The sequence below is a fragment of the Pinus tabuliformis genome, chromosome 8 (assembly GCF_031772625.1).
Source record: "Pinus tabuliformis cultivar Carrire ecotype Pingquan chromosome 8, CPIR1, whole genome shotgun sequence".
NCBI classification, from domain to species: domain Eukaryota; kingdom Viridiplantae; phylum Streptophyta; class Pinopsida; order Pinales; family Pinaceae; genus Pinus; species Pinus tabuliformis.
The window spans coordinates 1,045,401,649-1,045,419,185 of record NC_142294.1 but is presented as its reverse complement, the minus strand read 5'-3'; the positions used below and the strand labels follow the sequence as shown (position 1 = coordinate 1,045,419,185).

At 38.7% G+C, this 17,537-nt stretch overlaps 1 protein-coding gene and 1 pseudogene across 1 annotated transcript; both read right to left on the bottom strand.

The window, feature by feature from the left end:
- Positions 1–556: 556 nt before the first annotated feature.
- Positions 557–1,204, bottom strand: LOC149238933 (uncharacterized). Its single transcript, XM_089369703.1, has one exon. The coding sequence runs from the start codon at positions 1,202–1,204 to the stop codon at positions 557–559; it is 648 nt and encodes a 215-aa protein (XP_089225829.1).
- Positions 1,205–6,341: 5,137 nt separating this feature from the next.
- Positions 6,342–6,904, bottom strand: LOC149238932 (putative ALA-interacting subunit 2 pseudogene; annotated as a pseudogene).
- Positions 6,905–17,537: the final 10,633 nt, after the last annotated feature.

Genomic DNA, 17,537 nt, shown 5'->3' with positions numbered 1-17,537 from the left:
ACAGTCACAAGAAATACCCAAAACAAGTCTTCTCTCTTGATGTTTGCTCCTAATCTGTGACCCAAAACAAAAATGTATCTTATGTTTTGTTGCTTCTTGGATGTGAGAAATTAGCTCCAACGTCACCCATATTTATATACTTCACCTTGGGCCTCAACATATCCCTTGAGGGCACAAAACTAAGCTGGACGACTTGACTTATGTGTCATTGGCCCAACCAAATATATATAAAAAAATAATATCTTCATTTCTAGAGCTTTGATCTTGATGCTCAAAGTTGCCTCTTTCTTCTTTAAGAGTCAAACCAATCAAACTCCTCATGGTTTTGGCCCCACACCTTTGGGTACAAAACACCCTTCTCGAAAGTGTAGTTGTCATTGGAAGCCTCTAGCTTCTTCCTCTCCTAAAATGCTTTCAAGTCATTCCATGATTCCTTCTTCAAAATTGTAGAAGTACCCTTACTCCCCACTGACCATGCAATTTTCTTAGGCTGCACATTCTCCCCCTGAACCTACAAACTCCCTCTAGAACTATGCTCCCTCTGAACATCTGGAACCTAGAATTTCTCTTCCTTCTTCTTCTCATGATCTACAAGCTTTCCCATTAACCTATGTAGACCATGCTCTCTAACTCCAATCATGACACTTATACAGCTAGAGCCTCTAGGACTGAGTCTCGTCTTCCCGTCCTGGAACAACACCTCAAACCCCTTATGCTCGATCGTTGAGACAGATATCACATTATATATGAGTCCTATTACAAACAATACATCTTGAACTTGCATCACCTGACTTGAATCCATCCTGAATGGCACAAAACTTAATACCCTGATCTCTTTCGGACTTTTGTCGCCCAACACGATATGCAACTTAGAGTCCCACTTAGCTAAAGTCTTGATCACATCTTGCGAACCTGTCATATGCTTCGATGCACCACTATCCATGTACCATGCTACCTCATCAATGGCACCTGGTGAGAAATGAGAGATAAATGAAAAGCCCTCACTCTCCAATCTCCTAGAGAGGTCATCGATCTCGGTAGAAGAGGCAACACCTGCAACCTGTTTCCCCTTCTTCTTCTCATCATTTCCCTGCTTCTTCCTTAGACACTTCATCGAATAATGATCAAACTCTCCACAGTTGAGACACTTGATCTTACTCAAGTCCTTATTTTTCTTTCCCTTCATTCTCATTGCAAGAGCCATGTCTTCATTAGAAGCCTTCTTGTTCGAATGAAGATCCTCATCTCACAATTATTCTTGAATGAAGTCATCCCACAACCTATTCTAGTATGGTAGCTTGTCCCTAGCAGCAATTCCCTTGATGAATGGCTTCCACTCTGGAGTAAACCCCTTCAAGGCAATCCTAACCACCACAGAATCTGAAACAATGTCACTGATGGTGGCAAGCTCATCTCAAACCTGAGACAACCTCGTTAGATATGAAGTCACCCCTTCACTCTGTATCATCTTGGTGGCCTTCAACTTGTCTTGTAATACCAATACCCAGTTCTTGTGCTTATTCTGGAACAAATTCTGAAGAGCCTCCCACATCTCATGGGTAGTGTTCTTCCCAGACATATGAGGTATTAAGGAATCCTTGACATGGTCTAGGATGATCAACTTCACCTACGTATGCAACTCTTCGTACACTTCCATCTCCTTAGGGTTTGTTGGCTTCTTGATTACTTTCTGGCAAAGTTCCAGATCTTGTTCACCATCAAAACCAACTTTATCCTTTCTTTCCATGGACTATACTTGGACAACCCTTCCAACCTGTCCTCATATCGGAGACCAACCTTCAAATTCGACATTGTTGCGAGCCCTTCCACAACAATGTGACCAACTCTCTCTTAAGTTGTACTTTGTTGTGCACACTCTGATTCATTGGCCCTTCAAAGTAACTCTGATATGATGTTGTTTTTCCACGATAATAAAGTCGAGGTTAGAATCTTACAATCATTGATGCTACCAATCTAAGTATCACAACAAACTACTTTGCATAGTGGAACAATATACAACAAATATATACAACCTTTTACAAATTTTCAATAACTCAGCTTACTTATATTAACAATCTTTAATGTAATGGTCTAGGGCTCTCGTACCAAGGATAATGGTCCTTATACATCCACTGATACAGGAATACAAGAACAAGATGCATTGATCATCTAACTGATGTTGTGCACCATCACAACTCTTCGATCATACCTTGAACACAATTGTTGGTCCTTATGCTCCCAATCTATAGCTCTTACCTTTATCAATGTACTAGTTCCATTAGGTCACTGAGCACGAATCTAATCTCCTCTCTAGTTGATTGTTAGTCCATCAATGCATCAACACATAGAGAGTCATGTTGATTTGTTCAGAACCTCATTTGTGAACAACTCTCAACTACCCACCACTGCTCCTCAACTCCTTTGGGACTTATTCCCTCTAATGTCTTCCTGTGATGCTCCAATGAAGACGAACTTCAGGTCAAAGGGTTCCCACCTATCATTACAATATGTCCTTCTCTTCAATGAACTTGGGCTGATGTAATCTGCTCCCTTGACCTCCTTCCTTTGTCCTTTAAGAATCAGTCCTAAGCTTTACCCAAACAACCTACATCTACTAGTAGTCCAAGTGTCCTTCCTTGCACTGCACTTAGGGCTCCTTTGAGCACCTCCTTGCTACACTCTAACAATGTTGAGACACCCAACCAAGTCTATCCTACCTAGACACCTCATCCACTAGCAACAAACCAACATAAAACACATCACAACATACCTTTCTAAGCTAGTGTACATTGTTTTTAAGTTTATGGTCTAGTTAGGGAAAACTATAGTCCGCATCAGCCATAATTGTAATCTCCAACAGGAATCCTACATTTGTTACCTTCCTCCCTTAGCCACCTACTCCCATGCATTGGTGGTGTTGTTGTTGTAGATGGGTTCCATCCCTCGTCTAGGCCTTATGGCCCCCTCCAACCTAAAGTATACGGCTCGGCCCCTTTTCCAATAAACTATACAGACTGCATCTCTTTTCTAGAGGTATGTCCACAAATAAAAACCACACCAAACTTCCCAAAACCATTCTATCCTCGACCTGCACAGAGATCAACTCGGCCCTCAAACAGTCTCAATAAATACCCAAAACAAGTCTTCTCTCTTGAGGTTTTCCCTTGATTTGCAGCCCAAAACATAGATGTATCTTATGTTTTGTTGCTTCTTGGATGTGAGAAATGAGCTCTAACATCACCCATATTTATATACTTCACCTTGGGCCTCAACGCATCCCTTGAGGACACAAAACTAAGCTAGCTGACTCAACTTATGTGTCATTATCCCAACGGAAATATATAAAAATTAATATCTTTGTTTCTAGAGCTCTGATCTTGGTGCTTGAAGTTGCCTCTTTCTTCTCTAAGAGTCCTCTTGCATCTCCAAGAGTCAAACCAAGCAAACTCCTCATGATTTTGGCCCCACATCTTTGGTTACAAAACCCCAAGCTTGGGTTATAAGCCCACAAAACACATTTGTGGTGCTCCTTCCTCCAAACCCCGAACCCTAGGGCTTGGAGTACCTCCCAAGCTACAAATCTCAACAAAATATTCATATAAGGAAGGATTTGGATTGATAAGCATCAATGATGATTTACATCATCATAGCTAGCATTGTCAAAATAGCAAGGCCTTGACTAACAAGTTATATCTCTCCACTAAATCAAAGCACAATGCTAGGAGGCATAAATTTTGATACCACCACCTCTGAGGTACATACCCCACGCAAGTGTTCCTAAGGTATCACCTCATAGGACCATTTCCTAATCCAAGGAAAAATATGTCCTCTGGACCATTCTTTAGCAAGTCTGTGTATCCAACTTATGATGTTAATCATAGTCAATCAGAATACCTAACTCAAGTCCATGATGCTTATCCAATTCACCATTCTTCATACCAAATCCTTTACTAGGCTTATGGTTGTTACTCCTGGCCATAGTACATGACACACAAAGAACATGGTGTCCACCCTCACTCCCTCTCAACTAGGGATGAGATTCTCACTCCCCCCCAAATAGGAAGAAATAACCACAAGCCTAAGTTTGTCTCAAAACTACTCATCAATGTATCAGCTACTTGGTCTTACATGGATATATGTTGTAGTTTCTCAAGTCCTATCTACATCATACTCTTGAATCATAAATCACTACGACCTTCATGGTTCTATGACAATCTTCATGCAAATTTGAATCCAACATGTCATCAAGTAGTTCATCAAACACCTTATGGCGCCAAAATTCTCCACCGTTGATTGCACAAGCCTTCACATATTATTTCTTTGTATTGCAACAGAATTATGCTTCACACTCTTCCAAGAAATCATATTAGCTCCTAATCATCAGTAGTATTTCCATCATCATCAGTACTATCAACCCAATCAATGTGTTCTTGAATCTAACCAATCATAGCTCCCTATTTCTAGTTGAGGTAGGTGAACTTCTTCTTTTATTAAGCCTTGTTTGCCATGTTGCCATCTAATTGACTTCTTTGATGCATACTTCAAAATAATTTTTTCTTGTCTTTGTGCTTTGCTACATTCCTTCAATTCTTCCATCTGCTAGTCAAGCTTAGATAGATCTTATCTTGACCTGCAACCTTTATTAGAAGACTTTGAAAGAACAAAAGGAAAAGTACATAAACATGATAGCAACAACAATAATTAAAGAAAGGAGGTGTAGAATACTTATCTCTTTGAGGAGAGTCAACTCCCTCTTAATCGTGGACCTTTTCATGAACCTTGTCCTTACATGATGTCATTTTTGTCATACTTAGGAGCTACGTTTTCTTTTTATAGCAGAAAATTTTAGTTAGGGTTTAATTCCTAGGGTTTTATAATTCAAACATTTGCTAAAGTTTACAAACCCTGGAATCTCCATCTAACATTTAAGAATTGAAAATTTTACAAGCATACTAATGCAAACCCTAGAAATTTCATTAGCAATCTCTCTATATGTGAGAAGGAATTCATTTCATTTCTTGATTTCATAAACTTAACGCAAGGACAAACTTCAAATGCTAACATATTAATGATCTCTAAAAGATATCTACATAGACCCTTTTTATAATGCATTACTATCTTTCAAGAGAGCACTAGATCATTATATTAGCATTACTACAATTGACATAGGTCATTAATTGCATATGAACAAAGATTGTACATACATATTTCAACCTTACCTTAACCATCCTTGCAGATATACGATCCTTTAGTTGGCCATTATCATCTACCTTTAATAGAGGTGCCTTAGATCTTCAGCCTACGAACCTTCAAGCTGCTTCACGAAACTATCGTTGCAATGCTACAAAAACTGAGGTAACAAGACTTGTATGATCTTCAGGGCTTCTAGATGAACGTTGGACTTGCTTTCTGATTATTTCATAGATTTATTAGTACTTCTATGAGATTAGTTCATATGTCACTGATTTTCATGGTTTCAATGTTAAATAGGATGCCTTGGATCTGTCATGAAGATATCTTCCATGCTCGATCTAATTACCCTTCCACAAATTTGGATGTCACTGGATTGAGACTTGGCATAGGTATAGGCTTTGGATCTCTATGATAAATAGTCCTTCCATGGAGTTTTCCTTGGGCTGATTGCAAATTTCCTTTGTTTTGGTTTCCAATTATAACTTAGATTGCAGAATATAGTTCACAAAGATATTATGAAGGGAAGGTTCAATCTATGCATACACTTCAAATCCTTTAAATTGTTCCTTTCAGATTTCATAAGCAGATCGGTTTCATTGATGGAATTCATCTTTCTTTTATGTATGAAATGGGTATTATGGTTATTTGCACACACTTATGCGACAGACTTCCTATACCTTCACAATCCTCCTTACAAAGAGATATGGTGTTACTTGATAAGTCTGCTCTGATAAGAAGGTATTAGAGTGAGCTTCACACATTGAACCTGGGCACACCACTCTTCCAAGTGGGACTTCAATTGAACCTTTCTTAAACATTACTTTTAAAATATCATGCCTTCATTTTCCTTGATAAGTGTATAAATATATACCTTTGTACCTTGGTTTGATCATGGGATGGTTCATTATTTTTATTATTGGACATTTCTCTTAGGATGGTTGTCAAACTATTAAACACATTTAGCCATAAAATATTTCATGTACCTCTCCACTCACTTCTCTTCCTTGTTTTCACAATAGCTACATAATAAGATATGCGAAAATTAGATTATCTTTTTGATGAGAAATACAGATGCCTCAAGTGTTGAAATTTAATATGAAAAATAAAGAAAGACAATGCCAAAAGGATGCATAATGCCCTAATGACAATTAAATCTCCCCCATGAAATCATTTTTCTCTCAAAGCCAACTTGTGGTGGAAAGTGCCAAACTTTTCTTGTCACCAAATCTATATACATTAGAGTTATTTTGAATCTGCACTATAATACAGTCATTAGCTAGAAGTTCCACCTCAATCCTTCCAATGTTATATGTGTTGTTGTGTGAATCCATACAATAAGGTTGTCTTTCTCACACAAAGGTATCAATGGATCTATCCTGGCACCACCAATTAATGTTGCATTCTGGAAAATTGTAAGGATAAATATGTTTTCTATATTTATGTTCTTGATCACTCTTCCAAGATGTTATTTACATTCAGTTCAACATGTTCAAAAAAATTTGGTAAGTGTCATTAAACAAGCTCCAAGCTATAAGGCCAGGTAGTCTAATTCATAGTCATTTGAGAAACCTTCAGGTACACAATCCTTCCTATATATATCCTTAGTCTTCAACCCCTGCAAAAACTCCTTGTCACTTCTACTTTTGACATATGGCCGATGGTTTTGATAGAAGTTATCTAGCTGGTAATATAAATAAATTGGAGCCTTCATATGCTTGGGAAACCTCAAGGTTCTAACGCAATTATTGGAAATTGAATGACTTTGAGTGTAACCTATCTTATTACTCCAATATTTCTCTAGGATACATTTAGTCTCATATCAATCCAAAATTTCAACCACCAATCAACATAAGTTTTGAGATGACCCATACTAGAGTCAACACTAGTCTACTAGCAAGAACATCCTACTGTGTGAACCTTGAATACTTGAGTCTCTGCAATGTTGTTTTGGGTGCAGTCGCAACAACAACAGTAGTGTTGGGGCTGCTTCATAATGATTTTGTTGTTATTGAGAATAGAAGATAATCCATGAGGACCATCTCTCTGTTTATCATTGGACAGGCGACTTTTTAAGAAGCAATTGCTTCCCTTTGATTCGATCTTTACATTGATTTAAAATATTATTCTGAGAATTAATTCCCGTGATTATGGTTGGGTGGCATTGATAAAAATACTTCGGATTTGTGGAGGGAATAAAGGTTTACACATAAAGAAGATACCTAAAGAAGCTTGGGAAGAACGGGTGTGTAATTTTTTCACTTCTGAAGCAGTGGAATTGGAAAAGAATTTCATTTTGGAATGTGATGCTTTCAAAGACATCAGGGACAGTTATGGCAATATCTTAGCATAAATTTCTTGGAATTGTCTTTTCAATGAGGGCACTATTAGACGGTTGGGTCAGCTCATCATCAATTGGAATAAGAAAAAAATTGAATTGCAAAATGAAAAAAATAGGAAGGCTGGTAGTGTTGGAATTTCTAAGTCTAACTATTAGAAATCCTTCCTGTGCTTTTTGCTTTATCTCTTCCTACTTGTTCTGTTAATTAACAAGTTATTTACCATGTAAATACTGAAAATAAATACAAGTACAATCTCAACACATACAGATCATCAACTGAAGGAAAAACAAGCACACAAGTGACACCGTTATTTTTGGACTAATGTCCCCGAAAAAACCTAATGCGGGAAAATTGATGCAACTATCTAAGGGTTTTATTATTAAGCAGTTTCAGAATACAATCTGGGTGCCAGAAATGGCTCACCCAATAGAGAATACCCTCAGAAGTAGTACCTCTCAGTCGAAAACAGATATTAGCCCCAATTTGTCCCACGAAATCTCCCAGCGTCAACCTCTAGGGTCTTTATCAGCCTCTTTGACCCAGTGTCTGCCCAGCATCAGCCTTTTTGGCCCAGCATCAGCCTCTCGGGGCTCTGTGTCAGCCTCTAGAGGCTCCGTGTCTCCCACGCTAGCCCTCCTTAGGCTCTGCGTGGCCTCTGGCTACTTCTGCATGGCCTCTGGCTGCTTCTGCATGGCCTCTAGCTGGCTCTACATCAACCCCCTCCCGGCTTCTGCGTTGATGCTCCCGGTACTATCTTTGCCTCTCTACTACTGCATTCATTGCCCCTCAGCTACAACTTTGATCACTCTGATTTCCTTAGCAAGACCTACACCAAAAAATCGAATTCTTGATCAACTCGGTGTGTTCTAGAAGTGACCCTCAAGCCTCCTCTTATACTTTTCTCATTGACATTTCAACGGTTGATATTAAGTCCCAAATCAACGGCTAAGATTAGATATGGTTTGATCCATGAATTTTGGACCATTCTAACTCATTTTTATATTAATTCACATTAATATTTTATTTTCCCTGAGTTTAGACTTAGGGACTCCATTAAAAATATTAATTATTTTAATATCTCCCAAATTGGTTAGATTCTGCCCAAACCATTTATAGGTATTGGATATCTCACGTGATTTATCCTCTCCGCCAATTTTCATGGCTAGATCACATCCGATGCTACCCCAAATCAACACTCCCTCTTAGCGAGGATTGTGCTCTAGTAATACTCCTCACTGAGCATCACCCTGATCATCCGGCATCGGTCGTTGTGCTGATGCTAGGCCTGATGTCCAACATCCTCTACATTGTTGCATCATGTACTGCTACCCATGGCCCTACCACTGCCACTGCCACTGTTGCATCTGTACGACAGCTCCCTCTGCATCTGTGTTGTTGTCCATGGCCCTGCCACTGCCACTGCTGCATCTGCACTGCAACCCCTCTCATCATGCTGCATCGTGTTGCCCATAGCACTACCATTGCTAACTGTTGCACTGCAACTCAGTTACTGAGAAGTAAGTAACTGATCTCCCAACTCTGACATCTCCATCAAGCTAAAAACACTCCCGATATTGAAGCTCCTTCTGTCACTGACGAGTGCTCCCTCCCTGACCTCTGTGCTGTTGTAGCAACTCTGTACATCTTGCATTGCTACCTCACGCTGTCTTGGGACTCCTACACTGTAGTTCCCTTTGTTTCTCCATCCGCATCTGTCTCTACCGACATCCTCCAGTCCTACTACTCCCCATCAGGGCTCCCATAGCAAGGTATAATCCAAGAGGTTGGGTACCTCGAGGATCCTGCCCCTCATCGCCTGTGGTCCGTCTGACTACAGCTTGATGTCTCCCCACTTCCTCTCAAGTGGCGTATGAGCACTCATGGCATAGTCATCATCTGTCTCCACTTCTTTCTCCGCCCTTGCTGGCACAACCTTGGTCTCAAAAGCCTCTCCTTTGCTCTTCTTCCTCAGACACTGGCTTGCATAGTGACCCAGTTCCCCATAGTGGAAGCATTTGACCTTGGAGATGTCCTTCTTATTTCGTTTCTCCTACTTTCCCTCAGATGCTACGACAATGTCCTCCTCTTCCTCCTTCTTAATTCTAACCCCCTTGCCGCTGCTTCCTGTCTTGGTTAGCCTTCTGATCTCTTCTTGACGAAAAGTTGCCCACAATTCCTCCCAATCTAGAAGGGTCGACCTGCCCAGTATGCTTTGGAAAAATGCCTCCCAATCCTCTCAGACTGCATTCAATGTGGTCATCATCATCATATCCTCATCCGGCGTGGCCCCTATGGAAGTCAGCTGATCTCAGATCTCCTTCAATTGACCAACGAAGGTGTCTAAGTGTTCTCCCTTCTGCATCTGGTATGATCGCAACTAATTTTCTAGTAGCATCTTCCTCTACACGAAACTATGCTGATACAATTTCTTCAGGGCCTCCCACATCACTTTTGCCGTGTCCTTTTCGGCAATATGTGGTACTACATGGTCCTTGACCCTGTCAAGGATGATGCTCTTGGCCCTTGCCATTGCCTCCTGGTACTTTTCGTTCTCAGTCGAGTCAACTGGGATTTCTATCATGTTCAAGGCAAAGTGCTTGAGATGATTCCTGTCTAGAATGGACATGATCCTGGCATTCTAGACTACGAAGTTTGAGGCTCCGTCCAGTCTGTCCTGATCTCTTACCCCATTCATTGCCATTTCGCTGCTCCTCTTTCGACTCTTCCGAGTCTCTCTACTTCCCTCCTAGAAGTTCTCGGTGTGACTCCCTCTGAGCCTTGATTTCCCTCCTGGAAACCCCTCTGCCAATGTCGAGATGCCCACAGTCTGATCGTTAGTGTAGCTGCACCACTGATCCAGATTTCTTGGCTAGAAATCCTTAGCAGCAACTCCCTCCTCCTTGGTCTTTCCCTATTAGGTATTGTTCTGACCACAGTACCCCGCCAGCTTCACTCTGCAACTTACCCACAGCCTCCTATGCCCCAGCAAACTAAAGGTTAGAGCCTCTAGGCTCTGCGCAATCCTGGCACCAGCAAAATCCACACCTCCTGGCCACGGGTGTCAATCCTTCCTCACTGAGAAAGATGATTGGGCACTGCGTAGGTCAAGTCTAGTCCTCTTTGCTACTACGTTGATCCTCTTCCCTGCTTGAACTGATGACACAAGCATTGTGGCACCCCTTCCTTGCTAATTTTCCTCTAGGAACAACTTCTATAACTCTAGACAGTTGTTTCTGCTACTGCTGCTCTGCTCAGCTGATGCCCCCAGTTATCCTGTGATCTGCAACCATGCTCTGATACCATGTTGGAATTTTTAAGTATAACTGTTAGAAATATTTCCTGTACTTCCTTATTTATCTCTTCCTACTTATGCTGTTAATTAACAAGTTATTTACCATGTAAATATTGAAAATAAATACAAGTACAGTCTTAACACATACAGATCATCAACTGAAGGAAAAACAAGCACACAAGTGACACCGTTATTTTTGGACTAATGTCCCCAGAAAAACCCAGTGCGGGAAAACTAGTGCATCTATTTGAGGGTTTTATTATTAAGCAGTTTTAGAATACAATCTAGGTGCCAAAAATGGCTCACCCAACAAAGAATTCCCTCGGAAGTAGTACCTCTCAGCTGAAGACAGATATCAGCCCCAATTTGCCCCACAAAATCTCTCAGCGTCAACCTCTAGGGTCTGCATCAGCCTATCTAGCCTAGCGTAAGCATTTGTGGCCCAGCATCAGCCTCTCGGGGCTCTGCGTCATCCTCTGGAGGCTCCGTGTCTCCCATGTTGGCCCTCCTTAGGCTCTGCATGGCCTCTAGCTGCTTCTGTGTGGCCTCTAGCTACTTATGTGTGGCCTCTGGCTGCTTATGCGTGGCCTCTAGCTGCTTATGCATGGCCTCTGGATGGCTTTGCGTCAACCCTCTCCCAGCTTCTGCACCGATGCTCCTAGTACTATCTTTGCCTCTCTTCCTTTGCGTTCATTGCCCCTCAGCTGCAACTCTCATTACTCCTTCGATTTTCTTAGCAAGCCCTACCCTAGAAAATCAAATTCTTGATCAACTCAATGTATTCTCCAAGTGACCCTCAAGCCTCCTCTTATACTTTTCTCGCTGACATTTCAACGACTGAGGTTAAGTCCCTAATTAATGGTTAAGATTAGATTTGACTTGATCCATGACTTTTGGACCATTCTAACTCATTTTTATATTAATTCACATTAATATTTTATTTTCCCTGAGTTTAGACTTAGGGACTCTATTAATATTATTAATTATTTTAATATCTCCCAAATTGGTTAGATTCTACCCAAACCATTTCTGTGTTTTAGAGATCTCATGTGCTTTAGCCTCTCCACCAATTTTAGTAGCTAGAGCACATCCAATGCTACCCAAAATCAACAGGTAGTCCCATAGACTATTTTTAGTCTCGTGGACATTAAGATATCATTCATTCATACATCTTAGGAGGGGAATTAACCAAAGGCCTTTAGCCCAAAAAAGATCCATACAATGTACTTCTATAGCTTGGGATTAGGTTGGACTTCATGTACATATACCCTAGTTTCTTAGGGATTTTTTATCTTAAGTAATGTGAACCTCGTCTTTCTTTCTTATCTTCCTTGAAGAGCGTTGAGGGATCAAGTCGAATGAGGGAGGATGCTCGACCCATCCTCACTATGGCATCAGCAATTATGGGAGTCAATTATGAGATAAATAATGGTTTAAAATAGTGAAAAGGAACCATTAACCATTATTATTACACCCAACATCACTTCTGCTTAAACTCAAGAAATATTAATGCACTCAGTATATGCATTTATGAACCGAATCCATTCCAACTTGTAGTTATGGACATCTCTGCTAATCAACTAGTTGATCAGGTGAATTAACTCAAACTTGAAATTGGCCAGTTGATTAAAATAACCATTCATGGATTTTACATCACTCAAATCTAGTAGGATATTACCTTTTTACTTGTTTCAAAATAAGGGATTGCTAGTTGATGACCCTGCGACTAAGGCAAAGTCATAGTCTCCATCGCCACCTCACTAAGCAAAGACAATTTACCACATTTACCCACCATCTGTAGAGTTTACCTTATTTACCCACTCATCTGTAGAGGTAGAGGCACACCTAATAGTGAAGCAAGCTATATCAATATGTTAAAGGTAATGAAATGTATACGTTCACAGTAGCTATATTAGTAATCAATGAGGTGTCAATACTTTGGTGTTGGTTACAAGCTTAGCCCAGTAATGGAAATAGAGTTACTACAATGCAGTTACATCACCTTATATGGATTCATCAGTGTCCAATCACCAAAACGTGTGTGTGCATGTGCTAGAACTCTGTTACATTGATATAATGAATTCTTAGTAGTGTTGTTCTTGATGACAAAAATCGATTAGACATCAGAAGCCTTAGCAGAAGAAATTTATCACTGAAAGCATGAATCTGGGGAATGGAGTCCCTTTTAGGTAAATGTTTAAAGCAGTTTCTCCTTCTTAAATGGGTAGTTCTACCTACTTGCTCGTATGCCCCTTTGGTCGAGAGGGTTTGTCACCTAAGTTGATCCAGTAATCGATCGAAATGAGAAACTTCCTCTACTTACCTTCATTAAATTTATATGCATTGAGGAGACGGGCCAATAATTTCCAATTTATTCATGCATTATCATTGGAAATAAATCAATATGCATTAACATAGGTTCAATGATCCTAATCCTTTATAGCCTTCATTGGACATGGAAAAACCTCTTAAGACTGGAGGGAATGTGTTTCCCCACTCATTGCCTTGGATCGAATTGAATTATTGCAAGATTTTTTTTTATTGAAAAGTATTTTGCAACAAAAACAGTTGTGGGATCACGTTCCTTTGAAATAAATGGTTATGATGGTGTAGGAACCCTTCCTCAATGGCCATTTACCTTTTCTTTCCTTTTTAAACCAAAACAAACACAACAAAATGACATACAAAATATTATAAGTAGGATGCTATGCACATTTTTATTATCAAAATAAGTTGTGCAATCCAAATCGATGTTTTCTTTTTAAAATTAATCATTCATTAAATAATAAAAACTAACATAATAATTATACAATAATTCAAGGCATATATATCAATAGTCAAGAAATTTACAATTATACATTATTTTCTTAACTTTTACAAATTGATAAATTATTATAATAAAAATAATCATGCAGGAGAATTTTTCAAAATCCATTGATATTGTGCACCAAGAGGAAATGGATTCTCGATCTTAGGTCAGTTGATTCTTGTGCTCTATTAATGTACTCCTTGTACACATGTGGAAATTTTTGTGTCCTGACCGAATGTTACTGACTCATTTGCTGACCTCCCAACCTACTCCTTGAGTACTCCTCTTCCCCATGGACCCCCAAGTTGAAATGGGGTTGTATGGTAGAGGAAGAACACTAGCAAGTGGAGGAGAACACTTCAACTCAAGGGTTCCCACCCCAAGAGCCTCCACTTCACAAAACTCACTATAGAACTCAGTAGTCACTCTAAACACAATAGCATTAGGACAATCATCCATTAGTAGGGAAAAGAGAGTCCCCTCTCTCATAACATGCTCCTACCCTCCTAGGGAGTTCATAGATGACACTTGTTATTTCATGCAAAAACAATTATTTTTTATTAATCCAATAATTGATTATTCATCTATCCATGTGTCAGTCTCCCACGAAATATATCCTAAAATTATTTACTTAATTTCTTATCAAAAATGATATTTTTCTCACCCCCAAATGATTCTCTATTTCTTCTCATAGTTGTCCCTTGATCCCCTTTTATACTCCATATTTTGTGTTCATTACAAAAGTCAACTGGTAGGTCTCAGATTTTGTTCCCCGACTACTCCTATTTTATCTCAAGTTGAAATCTTGGATGGAGATCTTTGTGTTGCACTCATTCCACATGGAATTTCTCTCATGAAACTAAACTTCTCTAATTTTAAGTTATTATTATTTAATTCCATACACAACCCTCTTTTCTTAACAAGGGTAAACTATCATTGGATTAATGTTTCTAATTTAACTCTATATCCCTTTTCACTTTTGTTATTAGAACAATTATATATTTTGAAGCTATTTTAAACACATTATATACTTAAGTTTTTCCAAACATGAGGAGGAAAAGTCACTCATTTGGTCTGATGTTTATAATTCTTCATATTCTCCCTTCTCCCAAGGTTTGTTTCCGATTTAATTAATTTGATTATAAAACCCCACTTCCTACATTATGTGAACTAGTGTTCATCATTGCAAGATCATTAGCCCTTAATTATCTTTCAATGTTTTCTTCTTGTTGCTAAGGGTGCCAAGTCGGTCGTGGTCTTCAAGAAATTTCATTTGAAGTTCCAAGGGCGCAATGTCTCTTTCCCTTCGAGCATCATGTGACTACGAAGGGATAAATTGGGTATGACAACAAATACCATTGTCATCTTCTATAACGTCCTCTATGGTGATACTAATGGTGCTAGGGATCAAGGACTCTGCCCTACTACACACCCCCTAGTAAATTATTGTGAGCGACCCAATCTGAAGTTTTCCATCATAGCATCATGAGATTTAAGGCGAAGGTATCCCAACACCTTCCATCCCAAATCACGATGAGAGTGCTAGTGGGTGGAATCAAGGATGTTGTCCCACCCCTCTCATGAAGTTCCATCTGTCTTGTACAACCCCATCGCCCATATGTGACTCGTTTGATCAAGCACTGACTTATGTATGCGACCATTATCATGGTATTAGTAACCATAGTAGAATACCAATTAAACTCTTAAATATTAGTGTCAATAGTATGAAATAGATCAAACCAGAGGTCGTCGATTCATTACATGCAAGGGCATATGAGTGGTCACTTGCCACACTCCTTAATCATTAGAAAGAGTTACTCATATTGTTAGTCATAATTACACATGTTGAATTATCCTTATGACATAATCATCAATATAATTTCTAACTATAAGAAAGAATCTAGTCCTTAGCATATGTAAACAAGATAACATATAATGAATTCATTAACATGATTACACATAGTTATCAAACAGGTCCATCATCATCATAACCAAAATAACATCAAACTGGTACATCACAATTATAATCACATCCACTAATACTAAAGTAAAATAATTGGATCCTTGACCTGAGGTCCTCAAAGAATAATGTATGTGTCATAAGGCTATATCAAGGTTAAGGTAATCATCAAATTTCGTCAACTAGAGTTGAGAACTACATACACCCCCTCTTAAATGTAGACTTTGTCTCAAAGTCTTTAAAACAGGAAGATCAAACGATGATGCATCTCCTTAGCATCCTCCCAAGTAACTAAATTGGGACTATAACTATCCCATTAGGCCTTCACTTGGTCAACTAGTCACTGTCTAGGTTGTAGAATTCACTATTCCAAAATGTGAATTGGCTCTGCATTCGCCATTCTCTACTTCCTTCATGATTTAAGTATCAACAATGCACTACAATCCCTCTTTTCAAAGGGAATAAATGTCAGAGTTGAGCTCTTTATAGACATGAAAGAAAGAAATCAATTTAAAAACATATGTCATTCTTTTCATATCTTGAAATAGGACTTAGAACTATATTACCCTTTGAACCTCCCATCAATCCAACTAATTACTACTAAAGAATCCCCTAAAACATGAATTTTAGTCACACCTTTATCTATTATAATTTTTATAAGAAACTTGAAGGCTAAGAGTTTTACTTAATTTCTTGATCCCCCTCGTAAGCCTATCTTGAAACTTATGGTGTGCACTTCATTGAGGAAGATGATGCCTCTTGCACCACACACAGGTGGAATTCCTTCATGAACACAATCAAAACATCCCAATGTTCTTGATTTATCAATAGTCTCATGAACCAATTGTTTTGGATTCTTCACTGTTGAATTGACCTTAAAGAAATAAAAATAGCTCTTATTTGAGAAGCACTCGTATCTTTGATAGCAAGATAAATACCCTAGGAAATTATCAAAGGGAGAGCCTCATATTATTTTAACTTGACTCTTTTCCCAACTTCTATAACAATATACAATACACTCCCCATGCCAAACTCCTTTTATTCTTGGCAACTTATCCTTTCCTAACCACACCTTGCAAGTGTATGTACATGATATTAACAAGTGGCTTAACATTTGATATACACTTAAAAGAATAACATGCCAGTTTAAGGAAGCACCCTTAAATATGATAACATTCTCTTGCAACAGTTAAGTATAATGACCCATCTTGAAGGAAATAAGGAGAAAAGGAAACTTAAATATCTCATGCATGGCAAACATATCATGACCCTCTATAATAAAAACATGGAAATTTGGCTCAAGGATTGTATTTGATTGATAAAGAGTAATTTTTAAAATGTTCTCTTTGAAATTTTGTTAAAAAAATTGTGGGTGTCAGTTAAGGCTTGTGATACTTGTTTGGTGTTTTTCGGGTACTCTTGAGAAAAGTTTTAGGTTCTGCAAGAAAACACAGACAAATCTTACATATCTGTAAGTAGGTATATTGTTTAGCATTTTCTGAACCATATTTTCAAAAAGGACTCTTCTTTTTTCCTCCCCACTTCATGTTGGGATGCTTGATATGAGGATGGATATTTCAAAATTTTCCACTCTAGTGCCTTCATAGTCTACAAATTTCAAAAATAAACCTAACACATGTGCTATTTACTATATAATAGAACTAAAATTCTAGCTTTATGAGCATTATTTCTTTCTCCCAATTTTAGATGACACACTCCAGGATTTTTTTGTTGTTGGGGTAAATGGCCCTTTGTTAAGGGAGTGGGATCTAGTTACCTAATGTATGAATGTTGAAACGTGTCTTCAAGGGGTACTAAATCTTTGTTTGAACTACTTGATTAAAACCCTTTTAAGTAGAATCATATTATATTAGCATTAGGTCCATAGAATTCTATAATTAGTTTCATATCTAACTAATAAAAATGTTCCCATCAAGCTAACTC